This window comes from Aythya fuligula, chromosome 15 (assembly GCF_009819795.1).
Source record: "Aythya fuligula isolate bAytFul2 chromosome 15, bAytFul2.pri, whole genome shotgun sequence".
In the NCBI taxonomy this organism is placed as follows: domain Eukaryota; kingdom Metazoa; phylum Chordata; class Aves; order Anseriformes; family Anatidae; genus Aythya; species Aythya fuligula.
In genome coordinates, this window is record NC_045573.1 from 17,180,054 (window position 1) to 17,207,189 (window position 27,136).

General features: G+C 37.7%; 1 protein-coding gene across 1 annotated transcript in view; it reads right to left on the reverse strand.

Moving 5' to 3' along the window:
• Window positions 1–27,136, reverse strand: part of LOC116495373 — a 91,282-nt gene that overhangs the window by 38,416 nt on the left and 25,730 nt on the right. The window contains 22 exon segments of the mRNA XM_032197794.1: window positions 136–255; window positions 692–817; window positions 1,330–1,416; window positions 1,551–1,713; window positions 3,124–3,272; window positions 4,142–4,258; window positions 5,477–5,688; window positions 7,529–7,709; window positions 8,299–8,412; window positions 9,443–9,576; window positions 14,370–14,546; window positions 16,803–16,983; window positions 18,262–18,341; window positions 20,141–20,300; window positions 21,086–21,134; window positions 21,136–21,253; window positions 21,449–21,540; window positions 23,113–23,295; window positions 24,140–24,324; window positions 24,796–24,951; window positions 25,110–25,192; window positions 26,185–26,254. Coding sequence (XP_032053685.1) covers window positions 136–255; window positions 692–817; window positions 1,330–1,416; window positions 1,551–1,713; window positions 3,124–3,272; window positions 4,142–4,258; window positions 5,477–5,688; window positions 7,529–7,709; window positions 8,299–8,412; window positions 9,443–9,576; window positions 14,370–14,546; window positions 16,803–16,983; window positions 18,262–18,341; window positions 20,141–20,300; window positions 21,086–21,134; window positions 21,136–21,253; window positions 21,449–21,540; window positions 23,113–23,295; window positions 24,140–24,324; window positions 24,796–24,951; window positions 25,110–25,192; window positions 26,185–26,254 — 2,937 coding nt within the window.

The window sequence follows — 27,136 nt, forward strand, 5'->3', positions numbered from 1 at the left end:
CTGTAGGCAGAAACAAGGTTTGATAGTCTCATGAACCCATTAAAATACTTCAGTCAGAGGGATTAAAAAATTAAATTGAATAATTTGTTTGCCTGAAAGTTCATGCAAGGAGACTGTAGTAAATAGGGAACTGACCTGTGAAGACACAGTCTTGTTGATGATCGCTTTTATGTTCACCCTGTAGTCAAAATGTTCTGGATTGGTCTGCCTAGAAAATAGCTCCCCACTTAGGCCCATTGCTTGTGGATACTCAAGCTATTTGACAAAGTAAAATGCATAATTACTGCAACTGCTTCAAGAGATTTGCCATCTAAAGTTTTAGCATGAAGTGGAGGATGAGTATAAGCTAATGTGTATATAATTTTTTTTCCATCAATTTTACCCAAAGGCACAGAAAAATAAATCAAACGCATCAAAAAACACATGAAAACACATACTCGTTGTGTTTCTTACAAGACATATTTGACAGGGATTATAATTTAATGATCAGCTGTTACACACCAAGGAGCATTTGTCAGAGCCTGACCTTTATTGAACTAGGATTCTTACACGCATAAAACAATTAAAATTCTAAAGACAATGCAGTAAAAGAGCCACCAAGACATGAAAATTAAAGTGCCATAAATAAAACCAACATGGAGAACCAACATTGTTCTTTGGAAAGGAGGAAGGCCAGTTTCAGCATCAATACCTGGAATGAGTGCATCATATTCACATATCTGAAGTCTATGTCACTGGATTTGTCCTGGTATCTTCCCAGAAAGCTGAGAACATCTTGCTTGTTGACTTTCAAGGTAGTCTCAACCTCGTGCTTCACCTATGTGTTAAGAATGTGAATAAGTGAATTGTATTAGTATTGTATTAATATCAGGTATTAACCCTACTTATTATGAAAGATGAGAGAAATCATTGCAGTTTAAAGCTATTACATTGTTGCACAGAATGAAAAATGAGCAAAAAATAGGAAAAAGAAAAAAAAAGCATTTGTTAAGAAAGATCAACAGATACACCTAGATATGGACTAGAATCCCTTCTTTCCCTGCACTTTTTAATTATAATGATATTTATACTTAAAATTCATTCTGAAAGATTATATTAGGGATTATTATATATTACCATACAAACCATTATATATTATTATATGAAACACTGTATTAGTCAGCCACAAAGCACATCATTGTGCTATGAATTTTTTGCATACAGCATTTACTTGGTGAGTGACTAGAGACCTATAGCAAATTTGGTCTAAACGGACAATAAACTGGTAATCTATAGAGAGAGGTGATCAATCTCTCTTTCTAAATGAAATTTAATGGTAATTTTACTCACAGGTTGGTGACTACGAGTTAAAATGCATATTTCAACATCTCTGGGGAACAAGCTGTAGTTATAAGGATGAGCTAAGCCAGCACAAATCTAGAAAAAAAAAAAAAAAAAAAAGAAAAAGAGAAAATAGAAGGCACATAAGATATTAAGATATGTACATTAAATAACTTACTTGCTGGCTTTTTCCAGCATACCAGAAGAAGAAAAAATCTTATATAACTCACATAGGGGGTTTCAGGTTGGTAGCCAAGTATGAGAGTTTGAATTGATTCCTCCAGACCATTTATCAAAACTTTTGTTTCCAAAAAGTAGTGCTTTTGCTGTTTGTCAACAGTAAATGTCTCCTGCAGAAAAAAGGTCTGCAAAATCGGCAGTTTAAAAGGATGCCTGGTGGACAACAAGGAATGAACAAACCATATAAGACCTTAATGGACAGCCACAGTGAGAAATCATGCAAAATTCAACTAGAATTCCCAAATCTTCAGTTGCAGATGCCATCAGTCTGTCAGATACAGAAGCAAAACACATGCAGCCAGGACCTCTGAAACATTCTTCGAGTGTAATTACAACTTCATACAAACTATACCCATTTACCAGAATTTCTGATAGAATTTCCAGCCTGGATTCAGGAAAGGCTTGGAAGACCAGGTGAGAGGATGCGCTAAAATTCTGACATGCGTACTAGTACATATGTTTTATAAATCTGCATGGTCAAGACTTCATTTCAAACAGGTCCAGTGTCCAAAAGCTTAGGGCAGCTTTCAACGTATCCACTATCAAACACTCTTCATGCTTTCTGTAGAAACAATAACTGCATGCCAAGAATTCTATGCAACAGATGTTCAGCCAATATATAGTTCAATTTACTACTTTAGTGCAACATTTTATGGACTTTCTTAAATATTTCTCACCATTTACTTAGTTGGAAGTCTTGGAAAAATGCATTAACTTTTATAATCAGATATTGGACTGCCTTTATACATTCTGGATGTCTGGTATACCTTCTCATTTTTCATTTCTATACTTTTTCTGTCACTGAAAAGACATTTCTCATTTTTTATTTATATACGTATATACATATATGAAGTTATTTCCAAGATGCACAGCGGTTCCTAAGGGAGCCTGTGCACTTCGATTGACCCTACTATGCCTTAAGAAAGCTGAGATATCTCTAGCGATGATACAGATTTCTGAGGTTTGACAATACATTTTTACCAGAGGCTTCAATCTGTGTTTCGATAATGAGTTCGAAAATAAGAGAAACTTTGGAAACAGCCAATGTCTAGATGCAGTGCAATCATTCTCACCACCAAATTGAAATACTTTCTAAAACATAAATAAGACTATTTGTTATGTGTCTTAAGAGGGAAATATTTGGTTTTAGAATGCTTCTATTATTCCTACCATATCTGAATGGCACAGGGGATCAGATCTAGATTTTGGATCTTCTCACCCCTTGGACATTTGGACACCGTGAATTCTGACATTTTCATTAAAGAAGGCTCTAAGTCTAATAAATTTGCCAACAAACACACTGTCAGCACAAACTGCCTGTTTCCCTTGATGACTTTATTCTCTACCACTTCAAGAAAGGGTGTGAAAGCTAAGTGGATGCAAATAACTAGCCCATGGAGGCAGTGTGCTCAAGAAAGTGCAGAGACAGATGGGAAAGACTTAAGGCTTTGTGCATGTGACACATTCATCATGTAAAGCCCAGAACTTTTTCCCAAGGGCATCAAGATACACATTAAGTGTAGGCCAAAATTTTCTTCGGAGATAGGAATGAAACTACTGAACCTGAAATAAACTGTTCCACCTGTTCCACGTTTTTGATCGAGCATCTTCTCCTTCTTCAGTTCTTCTATCTGACTTCCAAACTGAAGAATTTTAGGCAGACTATTGTAATCTGTCCATACAGCCTTCACAGAGAAGTTTGTCTTCATAGGCTGCAGTCAAATCATGACACCAGGAGAGAAAAGGATAATTGCATTAGATTCACTGTATTCATATTCAGGAACACCAAAACAGAAACCACACAGCTTAATAGGCTGCAGTGAGACTATCATTTCACAGAACATCCCCTTTCTGTACCACTTTAAATCCTGATCGCAATTCACATAAGAATAAAAGTGACATTAATAGTAAACCACTCTGTGTGTCAGACGACAAACATCCTTACTAATGTATTACTCCTCTTTGGAGACAAGCTATTGCATACGTTTCCCATGTTGTAGGAACCAAGCAAAGCAAACATGATTTTAAGCATTATCATAAATTGGAAAGGATGCAGAGGCTTGAATGACATATAACCCAAGGCTGTTACTATGCACACTCATAGGCAAAATATGCTGATTCCCTATGACAGTATAATCTTCCATACCTGCCATTTGTATCAAAATGTAAGAATGTAGGCAATCACATCTATAGCTCTATTTCTAGTCATATTATATCTTTTTGCTCTCTCCTCCCTGCCCTTCTGTCTGTGATTGGCATCCCAGATAGGTGCATAGGACTCAAAACTGTTGTGGGGGATGACATTGGAGGGTGGGGTATGGCTGGTTGGTTTTGTTTTTAAATATAGATTTACATTGCAGGTTGTCAAAACGGATGAAAAAGAAGGAGCACTGGAAGTGTTTAATCTTCAACACAAAGCAAAGACATATTTGGGGAAAGTGGCAGACCTGAAAAACACAGCACTGGGTCAGAGAAATTACCTTTGTACGTTTGTACTTTTTTGTCTTACCATTGGCAGATTCTGATAGATGGCTGTGAAGTTAAAATCCTGTTTTTTGCTCTTTATCTTAAAGCAAAGAAATTTGTCTTTTTCATTATTCTCCAAATGAATCTCATTCTTCACAAGCTGATTCCACAAAGATACCATTTCAGTATAGCTGTGCAGAACGTTTCTCTCAAGACGATTAAATGTGGAGGCCTAAAAATAAAGGGGAACATACTAGTCAGGCTAAGTTGAGACAGAAAATCCTATTGTGCCAGCATCACAGGCCAGAGCTGAAAAGAATGCATTGTCTTGGAGAAGCTCATTACAATAACTATTAGAAATAGTGCATCAGCTTTTCCATTATCCAAATAATCTGAATTTCCATAAAGATCTCAAAAATTATTTTATCCCCACAAGCAAGGGAGAGACAGAAAGCTAAGTAGTTGGAAAGAAAATAGTTGATGAACACTTTTTTTCCTTTCTCATTGAAGAATGTTTCTCACTATCTTCTTCACTGTGCCTAAACCATCAGTGATCTAACAAGGGAAAGCTGCAGTTCAAAATAAAGGAAAACCTTAAGGATAAACCAAACTAAAGATTTAGAATCCACTGTGAATATCTGGAAGAAAGGCAAAAACTCTAGACTCTCTTTTCACAGAGACAGAGACAGATAAGGACCACCTCAATGGAAATAATGAAGCTTCCCCAAGGCAAATCTACACCTTGCATGGTGACAAAGGTTAACCATATTTGTTAATCAGCTGGTGATGAAATTGGTTTTAAAATCTCCATTGCACGGCAGAGTTGAAAATAAGTTACGAAGAAGCTTAGAATCCATAGATTCAGGGCAGACTGATTCCACCCAAGGGATATCTAATCCTTTCACAGAAAGTGGAAGAATTCCTATGAAAAAGACTGAAGATTGAGAACTTACTAGAGAAAATTCTCACACAGAATTATGGGAGACTGAATTCACTCTGAGTCACAACAAAAGAAATAACCTTTCATTTTCTTGGAGTAAAGGAGAGGAGAGAGAACTTAAAAATAGTTACGGTTGTTTGTACACTCCTAGGTAGAATTCTGACATGAAATATTTGGGCTTTGTGCAGGAATAAATGGACTTCCATTCCAAATAGAGGCAGAGATAGTGGCCCTAACATTTTCAAAGACAGCAGAGAAACCCTGGCTGTTTTGATTTGCCTGCCCCCAGAGAAAGAATAGCATGTCATTCCAGCATAAGAAACAGATGAACATCGGCTTTTCTAGATGCTCTTTTATAAATTGGCACATAGTGGATTAGTTTCTCAAACAAGCTACTTCATATAACAAGCTGAGCCAGTGTTATTCCAGTATGATGACAGTTCAGTTAGGTACCCATCACAAAGCTGCATCATCAAAGCTTTACACTATAGGAAACATCATGTTACTTACCTGCAGGTATATGGTTGCTGGTGTGTAAATGTGAAATTTCCCCTCCTTTTCATTGCCTTGATCTTTACAGGATAGTTCCACTACAAGATTCTTAATGGAGAGAACTTTGCCAGTTGTCAGTTCCATAGTCAATAAATAAACATAATGCTGAGGCTGATGTATTTTGTGAGCTGCATGCAGATATAGCCATGGGGTGTCCATACTTAATTCTCCTGGAAGGAATATATAAATTAAAGGTGGCAGAAATGTGAGATTTCAAGCTACCTGGCTTCTAATTCTGCAACAAAGCTGACAAGAAGCTGGGTTTCTGGAATGAGACTGAATGCTACTATTGGCTTCAGAGTTGTCAAAATCTCTGGATGCTACATAGTTAAATGAATGTCCTGCACTAATGTAACATACTACATAGTTTAACACACAGCACCGTTTACAAGAATGGAAATTTATGGAACTTGGTACTTAAATTACTCCAGAAAAGTGTTCTACTGCATGACCTGCAACAATATGTAGAATCTTTACTTGAACTGTAATTCTGTAGCTATTATTCACACAATTACAATAATGGCTTTTATCAAAGTTGTTTCAACACAAGCCAACATAGTAATTAAATCCTGCAATACATACATTTTGAACAAGATTGGTAGGCTATTTTGGAAACTAGTTTCCAGACAGCTCAGAATGTTTGTATCTGACAAGGTGCTGAAAACTCACTTTTGAAATTTCACTGGTTATTTATCAAATTATGCCATTTACCCACTGCAATATAGTTCAGAAATGCACGTTTATAACAGTCACTCACAAAGTAATCTCCAGGTTTAAGACCAGAATTAATTTGACCTTATTTCATTTCACTTTAACAAGCAGAAAAGCACAACAGTTAATAATTAATCCACTGTATCAAGCTAGTTGTTTCGCAGTAATAAGGATCCAAGTTTTGGCACACAGAGTATATACTAGCTTCAAAAAATGCATCTCAATAGCATATCTACTCACTGAGCTGATCATTGCCCTGATTTGAATAGCATGTAATCCACTGAAGCATAAAATAGTAGTGTCATTCAATCAATTTTAAGCACTAAATATCAGAAAATTGATTCTTGGCATGCTACAGGTAATTTAATCTCTATTTGAGAAAGAAGTCCAAAAATGTAAAATATAGCTTATAATAATAAAGGCCTATTCCCTGCTGTACTTTATGAATCAAAGGCCAAAAAGAAATGTGATTTTAAAAATACATCCATATGCATACACAGGTGTTTAATTTACAGCTTAAGATATACCATTAGTATTCATCTCAGTGTCCCACTTTCTAATGTATTTACAAATCTGATCACTATTTCTAAAGCAAGTTGATAATAAAAAATAAATGAATAAAACGTCTCACATCTTGGTCAGTTATCTCAGTCAAAAGCTACTAGGATAATACAAGTCTACATTAGGAGCATGGTTATCAAACAGAGTTATTCCCCTCTGCAAAGCTCCAGAGAAGCCCTGCCTACAACACTGAACCTAGCTTTGGACCACCGAGAGCCAGGCAGACAGTGAGAAATCAGACAGGACAGAACAGAGGGCTGTTCTGATGATAAAATGCCTAGAGACAAGACCTGTGACAAAAAGGGAGGCAACTGGGCTTGTTTAGACTGGCAAAGGGGTGGGGCAGATCTGATAGCTGCCTACGGCTAACTTGAAGTCAAATGGCAAAAATGAGAAACACAAACCCTTCAACACAGGCATACAATACAAGAACAATGGCCACAAATTGCACATTGAGAGTCTCAGGAACTGCTGGAAGAGGTTAAGTCAGCTAGGCTGGGGAAAGGTGGAGATTTTGGAAAGTGAGCTAGACAAAGCCACAGCAGATGTGATATGCTGTTAAAAACAGTCCTGCTTTGAGCAGAAAGCTTGTCAAGATAACCTCCAGTGTCTGCCTTGTTCAACCAATATTTCAAAGACTCTGTTACACCCATATGTGACGACCTCATAAAATCCCAGCTGTAACATTGCATGCATGCTTTTCTAAGCACAGACTGGAAATCGTTTGTGGTACTTCACCTTCCCACTTCTTCAGGCCATTTCTGGATACATCTTTCCATTGCGGTCCAGCCAAAAATGGCATGCAGTCATCATACTGCACCTTAAAGTTGGTGCTGTTCTGCAAATAACCCTGAGAGCTGCGCGAGTGCTGCAGTTGGGTTCTGTAATTCATCTGCTTTTCCATGGCTTGCACACTAAACTGGAAAACAAGTGAAGCAAATTTAAATAAAAACAGGATCCTACCTTCAGAGCTATCTAAGCTAACACACACATACAGTAACAGAAAGGTCAGTTACTGCCTCTGCTCTTGACATTTGCCATTCATTTTACAGATTTTCATGAATGCTGATGAATTACAGATTGAAATTTCTTTAATATGCATTTATTTTATCTACTAGGGATTCAAAAATGATATTTTCCACTAAATTTTGGATCACTTACGTGGTTAAAAACAATAATGTCCATAATCCTATGTAAGCCTATGTTGTGATCACAGATAAAATCTATGCTTACAGGTGCTCTCTATGGGAATAGAATAATGACAACCTTCCTCAGAAAACTATCATCTATTCTAATACAATAACAGAGGAGATCTGCTACTTTAAGAAACAACACAAAAATTTACTTGAATAGCTTCTGTAAGAACTTCCTACAAATAAAACATCACAGGATTTGCCAATATAAATGATTATTTTCTTTCATTTGGTAGCCCATAGAATGCGCTTTGAAAGAAGATCATCTGTTAAATATTAGAAATGAAGGTTTTACTCTTCAACAATCATGATTACCTCCATGAAATACTTGACTAGTAAAAAACTGGAACTATTCTTAAATGTTTGGATGATCAGTAGTTTCTTCTTATTGTTTATTTTGTTCCAGTGTTTCCCATAGTTCACTTCCATCTGGGAGGAAAGCCAAAATGCACTCACATCATGTTTCAGGTGAACCTGAAGAATGAAAATCTGTCTTTTTCCTGTAAACCATGCTTTCTCATTTAGTTACTGTTGTTAACTGGCTGTAGAAATATTCCCAAGTAGCAAGCAAGGCTAAAGAAGAAAGGGTTGCAAATTTTCCAAAGCAAAAATCAAGTTTCATCAAAATATGTCAATTCAGACTACAAAGCCCAAAAATTGTTGTCAATTCACTGCTTGTCAAATTGCTATTCTCAAAAGCTAAGGCAACTGCACTCCCAATGGACTGCCCTGCATGGATTCACTGTGCAGATGCAGAGTCTGGCAAGACCCTGCTACATGGGAAATCTTAACACTCCTGGGCTTTCAACTTGTATGAAAAGCAAAGCTGAAAGGATACAAAATTTCCCTTTACTTCAGAAGCTTATTTGCCATCCAGCTCTCTATTCTGCAGTGAATATCCAGCATTAATGGTAATTTCCCTTTACGTTAACCTTTGTCTCTGTACAGTCTGCAAATGAAAAGAATTTAAAGAGGCACACACTTAAATTCATAAGAATAAATCCAGATCTGCACTAGAAAACTAATAAAAAATGAGGTTATTTTGAAGACATAGGATGTCTAATAAGCAAAGTTTCTGACTTTTAGTTACAAGTACTGAAAAATTAGATAAACCACAAACTTATTAATACTGTCATTTTACATAAAACAAAAACTTCCATAGCAAACATTCTGCAGAAGGTCTGTGAATTTATACATTAAAAATGACATCATTGAACAGTTCCATCACTTACAGCTGCAGTGGATTGCACAAATTAGCAACAACAGTGGATTGCACAAATTAGCAACATCACTAGATGCCTGTGTCTATACAGAAAGAAAAGAGAAACAAAAGATGAGAAGAAGAAGACTGATCCAAAAATGACATCTTGGACATTGCTCTGTTTAAGCCCCTCAGTATATGAGTGACACAAATTTACTCAGCACACATATAAACAAGTGCTTTGGTCAGTACCTCTACCTTGTGATTATAGGTTGGAGTCTGCATACAATGAAATTCATGGCCAACATCCAGTTTGTACAAGTCATGTGCACTTATCTTCTCTTCAACTTTTTGCCCCATCCTGCATTCATGATGAAGGCTTTTTGCCTCTCCTGTTCAAGTTAAATCAAAGTTATCTGTTCAAATAACTCAAAAGTAAGCATATAAATTTTAATAATAGAAATCGAGAGCTGGCTTCAATATTTCTTCCCCCCCCCTCCCCCCCTCAAAAAATACTGAAGTGAGATTCATCTGTTTTCATACACAAATACTTGTTGATTTATCCTAGGAATCCAAAGGAAAGCACACCTTTAATGAACCTGCATTTAAGAGTAGTGAGTTTATATTTGCTAGATGACTTAATGAGTGAATTACATGATGAAAATGAAAACGCTATGACAGTAGCGAACAAAAGTCAAGTACATATCTAATTAATGTAAAAAGGTTTGGCAGTGTGTTCTGCAGCCTAAAGGTACTGACCAAAGTTAGTGAAGATCAGCACCAGTACTGGTATAATAGCAGAACCATGAAGTTCAGCTCAACAATCATCTCCAATGACTGCCTAAGGCCTAGACACATTTTAAAGACTACAATATTGCTGTTAAAATGCTGTTTCTGATACCTGAGCTTATTTTCCAGCTAGTCAGCATATATCCAACCTAACAACAATCAATAGCTTTGCACTGCTGAGTGCAGATATGCTATAAAACTTCGGGGAAAAATGTATTATGAATTACAATTTATTTTTTTCTCCTCACAAGCTATACTAGAAATGCAAATCCTAGCAACAGGCTTTACATATAAGAGTTTAGGCCTGTGTTTATTTTATACTCTAATAAAAAATTAAAATATTTCCAATTTTAGGCAATTGGAAACAGATGGTTTACATTAAGAACAGAATGAATACAATCCAATGATTTAGGCTGATTTTATTTAAGAGAAGCAAAGGCTATGCTTAGATGTTTACTCTGCCACATTTGCAGGTTCTTTCACTTTTTCTTTAGAAGTAAATAATTAATTAAATAAATATATTAAAAACAGAATAGATTTATTATTTAAATTGATTTTTAGCTAAGTGAAACAAAAGTGGTATACACTAATCACTTTTAACTTTTGAACTTTTCTTGGTGTCTCACAATATTTGAAGATTTTTTGTAACCACTCAGTTGCTGACATCATGACATTGACATTATGTCTCAAACTGTCCTGGGTCTGTCCCCTCCCAGCTCTTACTGCACCCCCAGCCTGCCTGTTGGCAGGACAGAGCAAAAGTCTGAGGTGTCCTTGGCTTGGTATAAGCACTGCTCTGCAACAATTAAAACATCGGGGTGTTATCAGCACTCTTCTCATCCTAAGCCAAAACACAGCATTCCACCAGCTACTAGGAAGAAAATTAATTCTGTTTTAACTGAAACCAGGACATCTATCCACCCCTTATTCCATACCATTTATGTCATGCTCAGGTTACACTCTTTTCCATACATTCTAATTAGTCACCTATAGTAGTCATAGTAGTGATAACATACAGTATTATATAGTAATTAACATGGTACAATTCAGTTCATGGGCTATTCTCACCCAGTATTAAATCTCCTTGAGGTACACACCGGACCTCTCCGTTCTTTTGCATCACCCACCAAGTGTATCCAGGTCCCTGAGCGAAAACAATTCCACGAATAGGTTTGCCTTTTCCTGAGGCAGGAGTAGCCCAGACTGTTTTACCCAGCATATTTCTTACATGCACTACAGGAACTTTATCCCCATCTACAGTACGTAACAGGTTTGATTGGGCAGGTCCAGCTCGGTTGGCAGATCCCCTAGTATTGACTAACCAGGTGGCCTTTGCCAAATGCGTATCCCAATTTTTGAATGTTCCAGCGCCCATTGCTTTCAATGTAGTCTTTAACAGTCCGTTGTATCGTTCAACTTTCCCGGAGGCTGGTGCATGATAGGGGATGTGATACACCCACTCAATACCATGTTCTTTGGCCCAAGTGTCTATAAGGTTGTTTCGGAAATGAGTTCCATTGTCTGACTCTATTCTTTCTGGGGTACCATGTCGCCATAGGACTTGCTTTTCAAGGCCCAGGATAGTGTTCCGGGCGGTGGCATGAGGTACAGGATATGTTTCCAGCCATCCGGTGGTTGCTTCCACCATTGTAAGTACGTGGCGCTTGCCACTGCGAGTTTGAGGGAGTGTGATGTAATCAATCTGCCAGGCCTCTCCATATTTATATTTCAGCCATTGTCCTCCATACCAAAGAGGCTTTGACCGTTTGGCTTGCTTGATTGCAGCACACGTTTCACAGTCATGAATAACCTGTGCTATAGCGTCCATGGTCAGGTCCACCCCTCGATCACGAGCCCATCTGTATGTTGCATCTCTACCTTGATGGCCTGAGGTGTCATGGGCCCATCGGGCTATAAATAATTCACCTTTATGCTGCCAATCCAGGTCCACCTGAGCTACTTCAATCTTAGCAGCCTGATCCACCTGCTGGTTGTTTTGATGTTCTTCAGTAGCCCGATTCTTGGGCACATGAGCATCTACGTGACGTACTTTCACAGCCAGGTTCTCTACCCGAGCAGCAATGTCTTGCCACAAAGCAGCAGCCCAGATGGGTTTGCCCCTACGCTGCCAGTTGTTTTGCTTCCATTGCTGTAACCATCCCCACAGGGCATTTGCTACCATCCATGAATCGGTGTAGAGATAGAGAACTGGCCATTTTTCTCGTTCAGCAATGTCTAAAGCCAGCTGAATGGCTTTCACTTCTGCAAACTGACTCGATTCACCTTCTCCCTCAGCAGCTTCTGCAACTCGTCGTGTAGGGCTCCATACAGCAGCCTTCCATCTCCGATGCTTCCCCACAATACGACAGGACCCATCAGTGAACAGGGCATATTTCTTTTCATTCTCTGGTAACTGGTTGTACAGTGGGGCTTCTTCAGCACGACCCACCTCCTCCTCGGATGACATCCCAAAGTATTTGCCTTCTGGCCAGTCCATAATCACTTCCAATATTCCTGGGCGACTGGGGTTTCCTATTCGAGCCCGTTGAGTAATGAGTGCAACCCACTTGCTCCACGTAGCATCAGTTGCATGATGCGTAGAAGAGACTCTTCCCTTGAACATCCAGCCTAGTACTGGCAATCGGGGTGCTAGGAGGAGCTGCGCTTCAGTACCGACCACCTCCGAAGCAGATCGAACTCCTTCATATGCTGCCAATATCTCCTTTTCAGTTGGAGTATAGCGGGCCTCAGATCCTCTGTATCCCCAGCTCCAAAACCCCAGGGGCCGACCTCGAGTTTCCCCAGGTTCTTTCTGCCAGAGGCTCCAGGTGGGGCCGTTCTCCCCGGCTGCAGTGTAGAGCACATTCTTTACATCTGGTCCTGTTCGAACTGGCCCAAGGGCTACTGCATGGACTATTTCCTGCTTGATTTGTTCAAACGCTTGTCGTTGTTCAGGGCCCCATTCAAACTCATTCTTCTTACGGGTTACTTGGTAGAGCGGGTTTACAATCAGACTGTAATTTGGGATGTGCATTCTCCAAAACCCCACAACACCTAAGAAAGTCTGTGTTTCTTTTTTGTTAGTTGGTGGAATGCTGTGTTTTGGCTTAGGATGAGAAGAGTGCTGATAACACCCCGATGTTTTAATTGTTGCAGAGCAGTGCTTATACCAAGCCAAGGACACCTCAGACTTTTGCTCTGTCCTGCCAACAGGCAGGCTGGGGGTGCAGTAAGAGCTGGGAGGGGACAGACCCAGGACAGGTGACCCAAACTAGCCAAAGGGGTATTCCATACCATCTGACGTCATGCTAAACAATATATAGGGGTGGCTAGCCGGGGGAAGGGGGCCGGACTGCTCGGGGTTAGGCTGGGCATCGGTCAGCGGGTGGTGAGCAATTGCATTGTGCATCACTTGTTTGTACATATTATTATTATTTTCCTATTATCACCATTGTAACATTATTGTTATTATTGTTATTATTATTTTGTTATTATTATTTTCCTGTCTTATTAAACTGTCTTTATCTCAACTCACGGGCTTCACTTTCCATTTCTCTCCCCCGTCCCAGAGAGGGAGGGGGGAGGGTGAGCGAACGGCTGCGTGGTATTTAGCTGCCAGCCGGGTTAAACCACGACACAAACGAAAAACAGAAATTAACTTCTAGATTTTGTGACCCCTGAGAAGAGCTTAAAATAATGAATTTGAAGTTTCAACTACTGACTATGAGGACTAATTTATTTTTCAAAAATCTAGTACTTTACAAGAAAACGCTTGCTGACTGCTTCAGGTTGAATAGTTGCCAGACTGGGCATATATCAAAATATGACTTAAGCTCTAAGTACATAAAAGCATAATTATACAGGTATAGCTAGACATCACCTAATACGGTTATAAATGTTCACATATGTTTCTGTTTGCATGTATAAAATATTTTAATCAGCGTGCCATTATTAGCAAAACTATGGGGTCATACCTGTGTAGGTTTAGGAAAACTTTACTACTCATACTGTTACATATCTTCTCTGAACGTGCAACATACTTTACTTATATAGTCACCCTACATTGCATATCATGACCAGCTACTACAACTGTTCAATATCTTGATATAATTGTATTAATGTTTACCTGGTTTGTCCAATAAAATTAAAACAGTTTATACCTTGTGGCCAAGAAAAAACAGTTGTTTCCTGGAAACAAACCCTCATGCTTTTAAATGAATATATGCGCTCATTCACTTTGCATAAGCACCTGGGAATGTCAATTAAATTATGAACAACTCCTGTTTAAAAAGTGAAATTTAAATCAATGTTGGACATACTTTTGAAAAACACATTTTACATGAATTTTGAATGCAATTTAATTGCAGAAAAATGTTAAAAAATAGAATGTTTTTACTTTCTTTCTTTTTCACTGTACCTAGAAGTCCATATTTTATCCTCAGATCATGAGACCACAAGCCCTCACGTTGCTGGAGAAGACCAATGACGTGAACTCCAAGAACACCTGGAAGGTATGTCTTCCCTTCCATTGAGCACTGCCTCAGCTTATCATCAAACTTTTTCTCCAGAAATGCTACAAGAGAGGAGCAATGATACACTGGTGGAATATGTAGTTACTTTAGCTAGAAAAAGGAATACCACATTGGGAAAAACACAAATGCGTCCTGTTTCACCCAGTCTAACTGAGGAATCCCACATACTCCCTGTGTAGTAAACAAAAAGAGAGCTGGATATTCAGACTCTCCCTGAACATATATACAGCCTATACATACTATATTTCTCATTTTATATATTATATATAAATATATATATAAATATATATTTTATATATTTGAGACTATATTCAGACTATATTAAAGTTTCGTGAAGTGAATCCAGCCAAAGTCATTTCTAAATGGGAACCAATTCTAAGAGATTGATCTTTTAATTGACTAACAGCTAACATGAAGATTTACTTCTACATTAACTCAGAACAAGGTTGTGGCTTTGCAATAGAAGAGATGGTGCAGCTAGTTCTCAGGGGATAAGAATTTAAATCAGATCAGCACCATTTCTAGATGCAGTCACTGGCACTCCATGTAAAAGTTAAGGTGAATATTTCACCAAAGTGTGATCTTCCTAAATCCATTCCTTAAAAGATAGTTTTATTTGAAAATATTGGGTAAAACTTTGCAATGTCTTTGCCACACGGAGACTACAGTAAGAAATATTAAAGATAAAATGAGAGCTTTAGTCCTACAATACTGGTTTATTTCACTGTATTTAGTTACATTTTAATGAATTGACGTCATATAAATAGTTAAGTCCTCTTTCTGGTATTTTCTCTTACATTTTCCTCTCACTGTATGTTTGAGAAAAAAATAACTTTACGATTTTTAGATTTAAGATTTTTTAAATAGAGAGTATCAGGAGCTGAGCTACATATTTGCATCTGTCGTGGTTCCGCTCGAGTGGGCAGCCGAGCTCCACCACAGCCGCTCTCTCACTCCCCCTCCTCAAAGAGGAATGGGGAGAAAATATGTGAAAAGGGCTCAAGGATTGAGATAAGGACGAGAAAATCACGCAATAATTATTGTAACAGGCAAAACAGACTCGGCATAAGGAGATAGTAAGATTTATTGCCTACAACTAACAAGCGAGAGAAGTGAGAAAACAAAGGAAAAAAAAACCAAAAGCACCTTCCTCCCCCATCCACCCTCTTCCACCTCCTCCCCCCGAGCGGCGCAGGGGAACGGGGAATGGGGGTTATGGTCAGTCTACAGCACTTCTTCTCTGCCGCTCCTTCTCGGTCACTCTTGTCCCCTGTGCTGTGGGGTCCCACCCACGGGATGCAGTCCTTGATGAACTGATCCGGCGTGGGCTTCCCACAGGCAGCAGCTCTTCCAGAACTGCTCCAGATATGGGTCCGTACCACGGGGTCCATCCCTCAGGAGAAAACTGCTGCAACCTGGCTCCCCTACGGGCAGCAGCTCCTGCCAGATCACCTGCTCCTGCGTGCGCTCCTCTCCACGGGCTACAGGTCCGGCCCGGAATCTGCTCCGGCAGGGGTCTTCCACAGGCGGCAGCCTCCGTCGGTGCAGGGCCACCTGCTCCACCGTGGTCTCCTCCACGGGCTGCAGCGTGGAACCCTGCTCCACCGTGGTACTCCATGGGCTGCAGGGGGACATCCTGCTTCACCATGGTCCTCACCACAGGCCGCAGGGGACTTCTGCTCCGGCGCCTGGAGCACCTCTCCCCCTCCTTCTACACTGACCTTGGTGCAAGGCTGTTCTCTCACTCCCTTGACTCTCCCGGCTGCTGTGTGGCGCAGCGTTTTTTCCCTGTCTTAAATATGCTCTCACAGAGGCGCAAAACAACATCGCTTATTGGCTCGGATCTGGAAAACAATGGGGCCCTTCCCAAACATGGGGCAGCTTCTAGATCTTTCTCACAGAAACCACCCCTATGGCTCCCTGCTACCAAAACCTTGCCACGTAAACCCACTACAGCATCTCTGCACTGCTTTGTACTAACACAAGTAAACAATAGAAAATATCGTGAGAACCATTTTTGATGTTTTGTTTTTGATGTTTTAAGTGCTTCCTTACAACTTGTTTTCTCCTCCCTCTTCAACAGTAATTATAAACAGATATTTATTTTACAATTTATTCTACAATTCCTATTATTCTGAAATACATACTAGCATTAATTTATAATGGCAAATCATTTTAAAAGGCAGTCTTACTGATTTGAAAGGGACTTTAGAAATGCATGTCCAAGCCCAGGCAATTTTAATATATAAGGGCACCAGAATTTATATTTATATGGCAAACACTTATTGTCCTCTGACCTGATAGAAATGCAGCATCCTTCAACAAATTATTCAGGGACACTGAAAAAGCTATCTTCTTGCCAAGTTGTTTAGTGATGTTTCCTGACAGAATGACAGGACTGCTTTGCTTTACCAGCTTTAACTCCACTTGGGTCATATATCTCTGCTCTCCATTCAGTATTTGTGAATCTGTCATACCCTAAAACAAACAAACGAAAAACAAGATCCCCAGGCACTCAACACTAGAAACTGATTGAGATTTGAGAAGACTTGGGCATTTGAGAAATGATATGAGAGAAAAAGAAAAGAATTTTTCTTATACACCCCAGGGGAAAAACAAACATCCCAGGGGAAAAACCCCACCAAATAAACAAAACAAACAAACAAACAAAAACAGCATAAAAATTTGTCATTAGCAAGCAATGGTGAAGGAGGATGGATTTATTTTTATTTATTTTTCCATTATAAAAGATGGACATTTCCATTATACGAGGTGTGAGATGCTGATTTCCTTCACCTCCTGCTGGTTTCAGTAGTGACTGAAATCACAAAGAATGTTCTAACACTGGGCCAAAAAATAATATGGTATTATTGAAAATATTGGCGGCCTCACGGTAGGGTTTAGGTTGGATTTGATGCAAATACAAAAATCTGCAATATTAATTAGTGTTTGGATTTGTTATTCTGCTGAAGACCAGGAGAAACATCAACATTATTCTAGAAAAAAAAAATAAATCTAAGTAATGTGCTCACCATAGGAAAACACAGTGTCTGAAATTAACTGACTTTGGAGGCCCACATAAGACATGCATGGCATGCTGCTGTGGCTGTCAATTGCATAATTAAAAAAATTGTTCAAGTCCTGGAATAGAAACAAAAAATGCTAGTAGAATTTCAGTTATTAACTCCCACATGCATTTTTGCTTGCTTTTTCATTTGTGAGTTTGAACACTGGCATGCTCTTGCTTATTTCCCAATGCTTAAAAAAAAAAAAAAAAATTATATGATATAAAGAACAATATCTTACAGATTCTTCTATATATTCTTCTATATATAGACTCCACATACATGAAGAAATTAGCCCAGGTTTACTCAAAGCCTCTATGCACGGACAGAATACAGGTCTGAAAAACTGTATGACTGCATATGCACGTAATGGGCCAAAGTCCACACAAGTCAATGTGATCTTCTCTACTGACTTAACATTGGAAGCAACCCAAAGGTTTTGAGTACATCTGAATGCAGCAAAATTATTTTAGGTTACTTGCAGAAGCCAAACTTAAAAAAAAAAAAAAAAAAGCAATTTAGGCAATTTAGCAGAGTCTATCTCAAAAATATGTAATAAAGTGTATTGTTAATTTCTCTGATGGATTGCTCACAAAACTACTTTTCAACACATGTATTTAATTTCCTCTCTTTTCCATGCTTTTATTTGAGTATTCATCCTAGTACCAGAGCTCATGATCTGAAAACATGCCTTAATGTAATATACATCTTGGTCATCTATTATCAACACCACTTGTCCAATTTGTGAATTCTTAGAAGAATCAGTTTTCCCTTAGAGAGAAATAAAACTTCACTTTTACTGGACATGCACCATATAGCAATGCTTCATAAAAACATATTCAAAAATGTTGGTTGCTGTTTCTGTGAGCAACATATTTACATTGTAAAAATGTAATAAATATCAGAGCAAGGGAAAAATGTTAGGAACAGAGTTTGCAAAGGCATCGAAACATTCTCAGAATACATACCTCCTTTTAAAATGACATTCTGAGAATTCTCATTGAGAAGAGGCAACCAAGCTGTCTCCAATAAACCAGTTTAGTTCTGGAAGTGGTTTACACACTTCCTTTAGGCCTGTCCTAAAACTAATAAACTGTGTTGTGCTGTGGAGATATTCCCACCCTGTACTGGGTCTGGCTGGAATGTTAACTTTCCCGGCAGCAGCCCATACAGTGCCATACTCTGTACTTGTAGCTGGAACAGCAGTGTTATCACACCAGTGTTGTGTCTACTGCTGAGCAGCAGTGGCACAGCATTGGGCCTTTCTCTAACCCTCCTAGGGGGTGGGAAAAAAGTGAGGAGAGAAACATCACTAGGGCAGCTGACCTAAACCAATCAAAGGGATATTCCATACCATGTGATGTCACACTCAGCAATAAAAGGTGGAAACAGGAAGAAGAGGGGAGGGGTGGGCTCTCGTTGGGAAAACGTTGGTCCTCCTCTCGAACGCCGGCTGCGTGCGTTGAGGCCTTGCTTCAACATGGTCAATCATCGCTCATTTGTGGGAAGTAGAGAGTAATTTTTTTCCTCTGCACTTCCATATAGCCTTCATTTATTTTGTTTGTTTGTTTTCCTCCCTTCTTTTTATTTTTCCTTTTCCCCTTCCTTTTCCCCTTTCCCTTTTTATTTCCCCTTAGTTAAATTGTTTAGTTCATGGTAGTCTTTATTTAATTATTATAATTATTTTCCTTTAATTAAATTATCCTTATCTCAACCCATGAGTTGTTCTTTGCTTTACTTCTCCCCCTCCTCATCTAAAGGAGGGGGAGTGAGAGAGCAGTTGTGGGGTTTAGCTGCCCAGCATGGTAAAACCACCACACACCCAAAGCTTTGCAGAGTGTAGGTTAATCTTCTGTGCAAACCATTTGAAAATAACTGAGATTACACATATAAAATAAAATCAAATCCGGAGGGGCAAACAAATTCTAAACATGTGATTTGGTAAAATACATAAGAAAATTAAAAAAAAATCTGACTTTGGCAGACAGCACATTTTTGTATAAATCTAGATGTCTTGACCAGCACGTCAAAGATGAAATATATTGCCTATATTATTGCCATATAATTATCACTTCATATTTCATCCACACACTTATTGATTTTATTTTTTTTATGTTACACTATGATTTAAATGTTACTTTTAATTATAATGCACAGCAATATTATAATCAGTACTTAGTTCATTTGGCAACAAGTAATTTCGTATCGTAACTAACAGAATACTGCAAACTAAAATTCAGGAATAGGTAAGGCCAGTTCAGCATATATAGAAGATTATAGAACTATCAATTTTGTTCCTCAGCCTTAATTTCATATAATGGCTTTCTTCTTCAATGTGAGTTTGTGAACCCTGTACTGAAAAGCTGAGTCTCAAAAATAGAAAGTCTGAAATACAAAAATCACTAGGAATTAGTGTTATCTAAAGCAGTAAACTGAAAGACTATCACACAATAATTTAATTTTAGCGTTAGATTATTGACTGAAATATATTGGCATTTCTCTATTAATTCTAACGAAGCTCTCCTAGTTGACATTAATAGATGATCTGATTCATAGGTGAAAAAACCTACCATCAATCTCAATTTTTTTCTTTGGTTGTATGAATTGGATTCTAAATTTCTTCTGTGGGACATTAAAGTTTAGGTCAACACCAACATCCCTTTTCAATTCTGACTTTGGAGTCCCAATGAAGAAGTGAAGGGCAGCTTCGCTTGGGATCCTTGAATCCTTCTGAAAGAAAGAAAGGATAACCACGTTTGCAAGTGGCAAAGCATTTACAAAACAGTCTGTCAGAATGAGTTACATCATATGATCCTATCAACCTTTACAGCTATTTCTGCTATCTGCTTTTCAAGTTTTTCAGCAACCATACCACAGATGTTGCCCCTGTGGCAGATGACTTATGGGTACATTGTCCCACTGTGGCCCAGTGGCACATACTAGTCAAAAGGCTTCTGGTCCCCTCATAGTTCATTTAATGATAATAGGTCAGTTGTAGCACCTAAGCCCACAACTATGTAACACTATTTTAGAAAAAGCCATACATTTTTGCTGTCCCCTGCAGACAGTGAAAATGACTCCTTCCATGGGCTTGCCCAGATGAACACATTAAAATAACTGGCAGCCTTCTAGAATTGATCCACTGGAGCCAAAGTTTTCCTTCTAAATAAGGTGGTTAATGATTTGGGAGGGTTTGTTGTTGTTATTTTGTCTTTTGTCACAAACAGAAAAAAAGTCATCAAAATGATGCCAGATGCTTTAGTCCTGTAACTCTCATCTAATAAAACAAAACAAATCCTGTGCACTGTTTTATATATGAAAATAATATTCACCCACTGTCAGCATTAGTTGTTTTCTACATCTTTTTCCAATATAATGGGAATTAAAGTAATAACACCACAGACTTTGAAAATTAGTCAATTTGAATATAAAGTGCCATTCATATACCATTCATTCATCACTGTAAGTAAACTAATCAATTTACAAAAGCCAAGGAAAGCACAGCGTAATGGTACCTGAGGAACATAGTTATATGCAGCTTCCACAAGGTACTTCTGTAGGCCTCTCTTGTTTAGTTAATGTGAAAGCCACTCTTGAAGGTCCAGCAAGAGGATAAAGCAAAGCACTAGCTGGGTCAGGATATGACATTTCAGAACACAGCCGCCAACCAATAAACTCAGACACTAGTGGAAAAAAACAGCTGAACACTCAGCTAGAACACCAAGCAAAGAAAACATACAAATAAATATTGCACATTGAGCACTGAAGAACCCCCTAGAAGTAATATGGTAAAGAAGAAATTCTAGTGAATAAAACATCTGTTGTGGTTATTTCAGAATGATCAAGATTTCTCAGACAAACTTGATAGCTAGACCTACCTTCCTTCCCAGTACAAGATCTGCTTTCCGTGTGGTCTTGGAAAATATCAAAACGTTCAGTCTTATCCACCATTGTGAAGAAGAGTTTAGAGCTACAACCAAGAATTTCAAACAGTCACTTAAAACCAATTATGCTAAAGCTACAACAATACATAAACAGAATTCTTACATTTTATCTTGTACCACGTGAGAAACACAAGAAAAATCAAATTCTACTAAGCTCAGTCTACATTTCCACTAATTAGCACTGATTTTTATCCACAATTTCCATGTTTAATTTCTTACTATCATGAGATCCTTCTGTAGGATCCTTTGTCTTTTTACAGTCACAATTAGAGCTCTCTGTTCTGAGCAATTTGGTATGGTCAGCTTATTGCAAAGCCATTTACCTTCTGGCTTCTAGGTTATTTATTTATTTATTTTTTAATTATTATTATTTTTTTCCCCTTAGGGTACGTATGGACATGGGATTTTGTTCCAGTCTTGAAGTTCTTTCAGAACTTCACTATATATTCCAGTCTTGAAGTTCTTTCAGAACTTCACTAAACTGCTAGTACAAGAACCACGGCATCTGTCCTTGTTGGGAGCAAGAGGGTTAGTGAAATATCCAGTAGGCTCTACAGACAGGCTTTTGTTCAAATAATGGACAAAACAGGTTTGTAGTTACTTTGACTTTTACTCTTTTGGACTGTCATTCATCCTAGCTGACAGAAACAGAATTATATCAGTAAGTTTCCAGCAGTCCTAAAGAAATCAATGCTTTACATTTAAACTCCACAGTCTTTCCTGAACTGCATATCCTGTAGTACTGCAATGTCCAAAATTAAAATAAGCACAAAGGAATAACAATCCACATACTGAAAATACTTCATGATTCCATAGTCATGCCTAAGAACCATGCAGTTTACATGTGGTTTTCAACGTCATCACACTGATGACCTCAGTGCCTTCTAGCTGAACTTCTAACAAAGCTATAAGTCCAAAGACAAACCAAGAGCCTAAAAGCACGGCTTGCATTAGCACAAATCATTAATTTGCTTAACATCTGTCAGTTGTGGTAGTATGTATTTGACAATGTAACCTTTACTTAACATTAAAGAACCTAAGTAAAAACTCATCAGAAGTGCATGAGCACATCTTATTAGTACAATATTTCAAATTACTCCAGTGTTTTGCTAAATATTATTTTATACCTAAATATTTAAATATTTTATACCTAAATATATGCTAAATATTATTTTATATATTATATATATATATATGTTTGGTAAATACCATCTGTAGAAGAAGTATTGCTAAGGTTTCTCTCCACCACTTCAGTGCCTTGAACTAGACTACTTTAAGACTAAGGTTCCAAAAACAGCACTGATGTTCAGTAGGAAAAAACTGAGCAGTATGGAAAAAAATAATTTACATCCTTTTATCACAAGATTTTGATTTGAACATTTTACTTCAGTGGAAGGATGTATTTTTTTTGTTAGAACAATGTAAAACACATAATTATTTCCCCTTCCTTTTCTTCTGAATAGTGGATTTGGACTAACAGTCAGACCAAAACAGTTTGCTGACAGAATATATTTCTGCTCTCTTAATAAGCCTGCCAGTAAAGCTCTGATTCAAGAAAGTTACCATGGTTACTACTTTAGAAAGATGACCTTGCTTACCTGAAATTAATTATCTCCATAGATTCTTCTGGGGTGTTCAAAACAATTTTGAGCTCTTGCCCCTTTTTAACCTGGATTCCCCCATCAAGACTAGTAGATGTCCTTATTCCTGTTAACCAGCTTAGGCCAGCTTGTCCAACAGTCCCCACAGTTCCCATTTGAACAGAAATCTGGATAAAGGCACTGTTGAAAAATTCAGGTATACATTCTTCTGTGAAGAGCACTTTATTTTTAAAGCACTTAATCAAAACCATAGTCTTCTTATCCTCTTCAGTAAATACATAGTGTTTGGTGGTATAGACTGTATATTCTAGCATTAAAATAATAATGAGTATTTTGTTTCAGGAAATAACTTAAGATATTGTGTGTACACAGACACACACTTTCTAAGAAGAACAGTAAAATTAAGTGTTGTAAGAGATGTGTCCTAAAGGATTTGAACCCAGACTTCAGCATGAAATATCAAGTAAGAGGAGTGATTTGGACTAAGTGGTTTGGTGTAAGTTTATCTTTTGTATATATCTATATTTTATATTTACCTATCTATATTTCTATATATTATGCTGCCCATAGTGAAATTTAGTAAACATATTCAGTATGCACAAAAAACTACAATAGTCAGATAAGGAAATGTAGGGTTAAATCATCCAATTGGTTCTTGATCCATAAGCTGTAACTGTATATCTGGTCCTGAGAAAAATTCAAGGTGCTATCCCTGTAGCAGGTAAAGCATACAGGTCATCTGCATGCAAACATTTAGGAATTTGATTTAGAGGTAGGAAGAATGGTCAGCTTGAAACAGATCTGGAAAAGCACAGCAATAAAGTTCAAAATCAGATTGTCAGGATAGAAAATCACAACTGCCCTTATTGCATAGAAACCACCCAGCAATGTAAGATTGACTGTTCAAGATCTTCAGGGATTTCCTAATTGATTACAATGACATTCATACAGAACTTTCAGGTCAGGAACTAGTACTTAAAACCAGTAATATGTGGAAGTAACATGCATCTGCAGCAGCTATTACCTTGGCTTGATATAGCCATTTACAAAGAAATTTGACCGTTCTTTGAAATCTGCTTTGCCTTTCATTTTAACATTGATTGCAGCTCAGGCATTGATTGCCAGTTGAACAGGAAAGCCTGAAATTACTGGAAACTGCAATTCTTCCGTGGCTAAACTAAGCCTTTTATTAAGCTGGATCTCTTGTCCCTGTAGTGGAAAGACAAACAAACAAAAACCATACATGCATGCAAAATCCCAGAATTCTATTTTGCATAATAAAGCCAAGATGCACATTTTTTTCCAGACATAACTACCCAATGCATTTCTCTGCTGTGAAATTGTTTTAAACTGAACTGATACTGGAAACTAGGTAGAAAGCAGCCCAAGGCCAGCATCTGGTCAGGGCATGGGTTCACTACTAGTTCTATCCTGTTTAAAGAAATAATTTTCTATTTAAACGCAGATGGTTTTGAACAGCAGAAACAAGAGGTAAGAACCATTAGACAGCAGGACAAATCCTTGCCTAATTAATCATACACAGTTTAAACCCAATATATACTAGTGCCTTTTAGAGCTCAATTTAGAGAAACAATAAGTAATATGTTGTATCTTTCATGTATACATCAGAAAGTAGTTTCTAAAAGCATTTACTTTCAAATTTTAAAAGGTTCCTTTTACCTTCAGAAGTTTGACAGCAAGTTCAGCCAGATTTAAAGAATAATGTTTCATTTGCTTTTTTAAATCTTCACAATCCAAAAAGCTAACTTCATTTCCAAAGATTTTCATACTTAGCTTGCATTTCATCTCCTCCTTTCTCACCTTTCTCTCAGTGAACTGACATGATAAATAAATCAGGAAGAGAAGGATGTTTATATTAAATTTCTTTCAAGCCTATAATAAACAATTCTTCAGTACAGGCTAGGCTAGTAGTAAGCAGACATTGGCTGCCTTTTATAAATATTTCAAGCCCATTTAAGACCCTTGATTCATACCTGCTCTTTCCAGCTAAATCTCGGCTCTATACCACACAAGCTGACTTCCATTATGAACGCAGGTAGCACTAGTCCTAAGATGACTGAACAAAATAATAAGTATTGCAGTACTTGAACACTTGAAACTTTGAAAAAATACCAGGGAATACAATCTCAGTTAATACACCATTATGAGCAACATGATTGCTAAATAAACTAAGAGAATAAAAAAATAAAATCATTTTCCCTCCATAGAAATTAATACAACAGGAACACAACATGAACATGAGATCGCACTGTAAGAAGAAACTCTAAGAAGATGAATCCTAAAAGGACAGATGGTCTAAGACAAACTAAAGAAATCACAGCCCCCAAGTTTTCCAAAAAATACGTCAACAATTGAAGTAAATTTCCAAATCTTCCCTGTAATAAACATAGCTCTCTCCAAATATTAGTTGTTCATGAGTTATTGCACAAAGGGTCAATGTAACATCTGACACAAACTGGGAATTCAAATCACAAACAACATGACTCAGGAATCAAGCAACTGTATAAAGTGCGACAGAAGTCAATAGCCCAAAGGACATCAGTAAAAAGACAATCAGTACTCAAATAGTAAGATGAAGCCCAAAACACAGGCAATACATTCCTGTGGCTGAGAGTCATTGTTTTGAGACAATAATACAATCTGAAAAAATGAAGATATGGCCCTTTGTGCTTTGTATATTATGCATTTGTTAAATGTTGTATGAATGGAAAAGGGTATGTATGCTTTTTGCAAGGGAGGCATGTTAATGCAAAACAAATGTTCAGTGCTAGATGGGGACCTATGGTTAACTGGGTAATGTTATGAATTTTTCAAAGTCATGACACTGTCAATTACCTTCTTCACTAACTCACTCATCTTGCTATACTTTTGATGTGGACAATTCTGATTAGCTTTTCTCAACTTTGGCTTGCCAGCCGTAGTTACAAGATGATCAGCAGGACTATATTGCTTAAAAGTCAGCTTCCTCTGCTTGACTTTTCCTGTTGTTTGCACAGGGTGTCCTGACTTGTGGTTACTTTCATTGGTGTTTGCAAAAAAAATTGTCACCAAAAGTATCAAACTTCTGCCCAAAAATCTTCTGCATGAGAACTTCAGCATTCTCTAACCGTACACCAACCTACAGGAAAGCATACAGCATTCAAAGGCTGAAAATGAGATGCATAAGCGATGTACAGGCAGAAACATGACTATAAATATATCAAGATTGAATATTTAGGTTTTTGTACAAACAAGAATTTTCCATACAAAGTCACTGGGGTCTATAAAGTGTCTTACCTCTTTTAGCATCCAATACTGGACATTTCAGTACTAAATCTTACTAGCAAAAACACTTCAGTTTGTTGACTATGTGAAACTCAGTACAAAATAAAAATCATTTTGTATTCAGATACTTGTTCATTTACACCATGACAGGACAGTTAGCTACTCCTATTTTATCACTTTGCAAACAGTAATTTGGTTGTTATGACAAAAAAATACCAATTTTCTGCTCCTGAAACAAAATTCTGCTTGCAAGTTTGACTAAAATAGTATTACTAACACATACAAATCCAGGGAATATGCAAGTTTCACTTCAAATCTGAAGGTTAAATTAAATTCTCTCTTGTGTACACATTTTTAATTGCAATAGAAGAGTCCACATGCCAAACATTCCTTTCTCTTAGAGGCACAGTTAAAGATGACAAGGTTGCAGGCAGGCCATTTAAATATCCCAGCCATAGTATGGCCAGTGGGACCAGAACAGTTACTTCACTTTGAAATATAAAACTCTTTATCTCTTGTATTAATGGAGTGGCATATCCAAGCTAATGCATTTTCCATTGTAAATCAACTAGATGATTCTTACCATCCTAAACAGGAGCTAAAACAAGTGTTTCAGAAAGCAACAGTACTGGCTTTCATCTTTTATTTGAATCAACAACAACTGAATATAACTCAATTAGCATACATACTGGTATACAGTACTATCAGATGAGCGGGTTTATTGTAACTAAGTCCG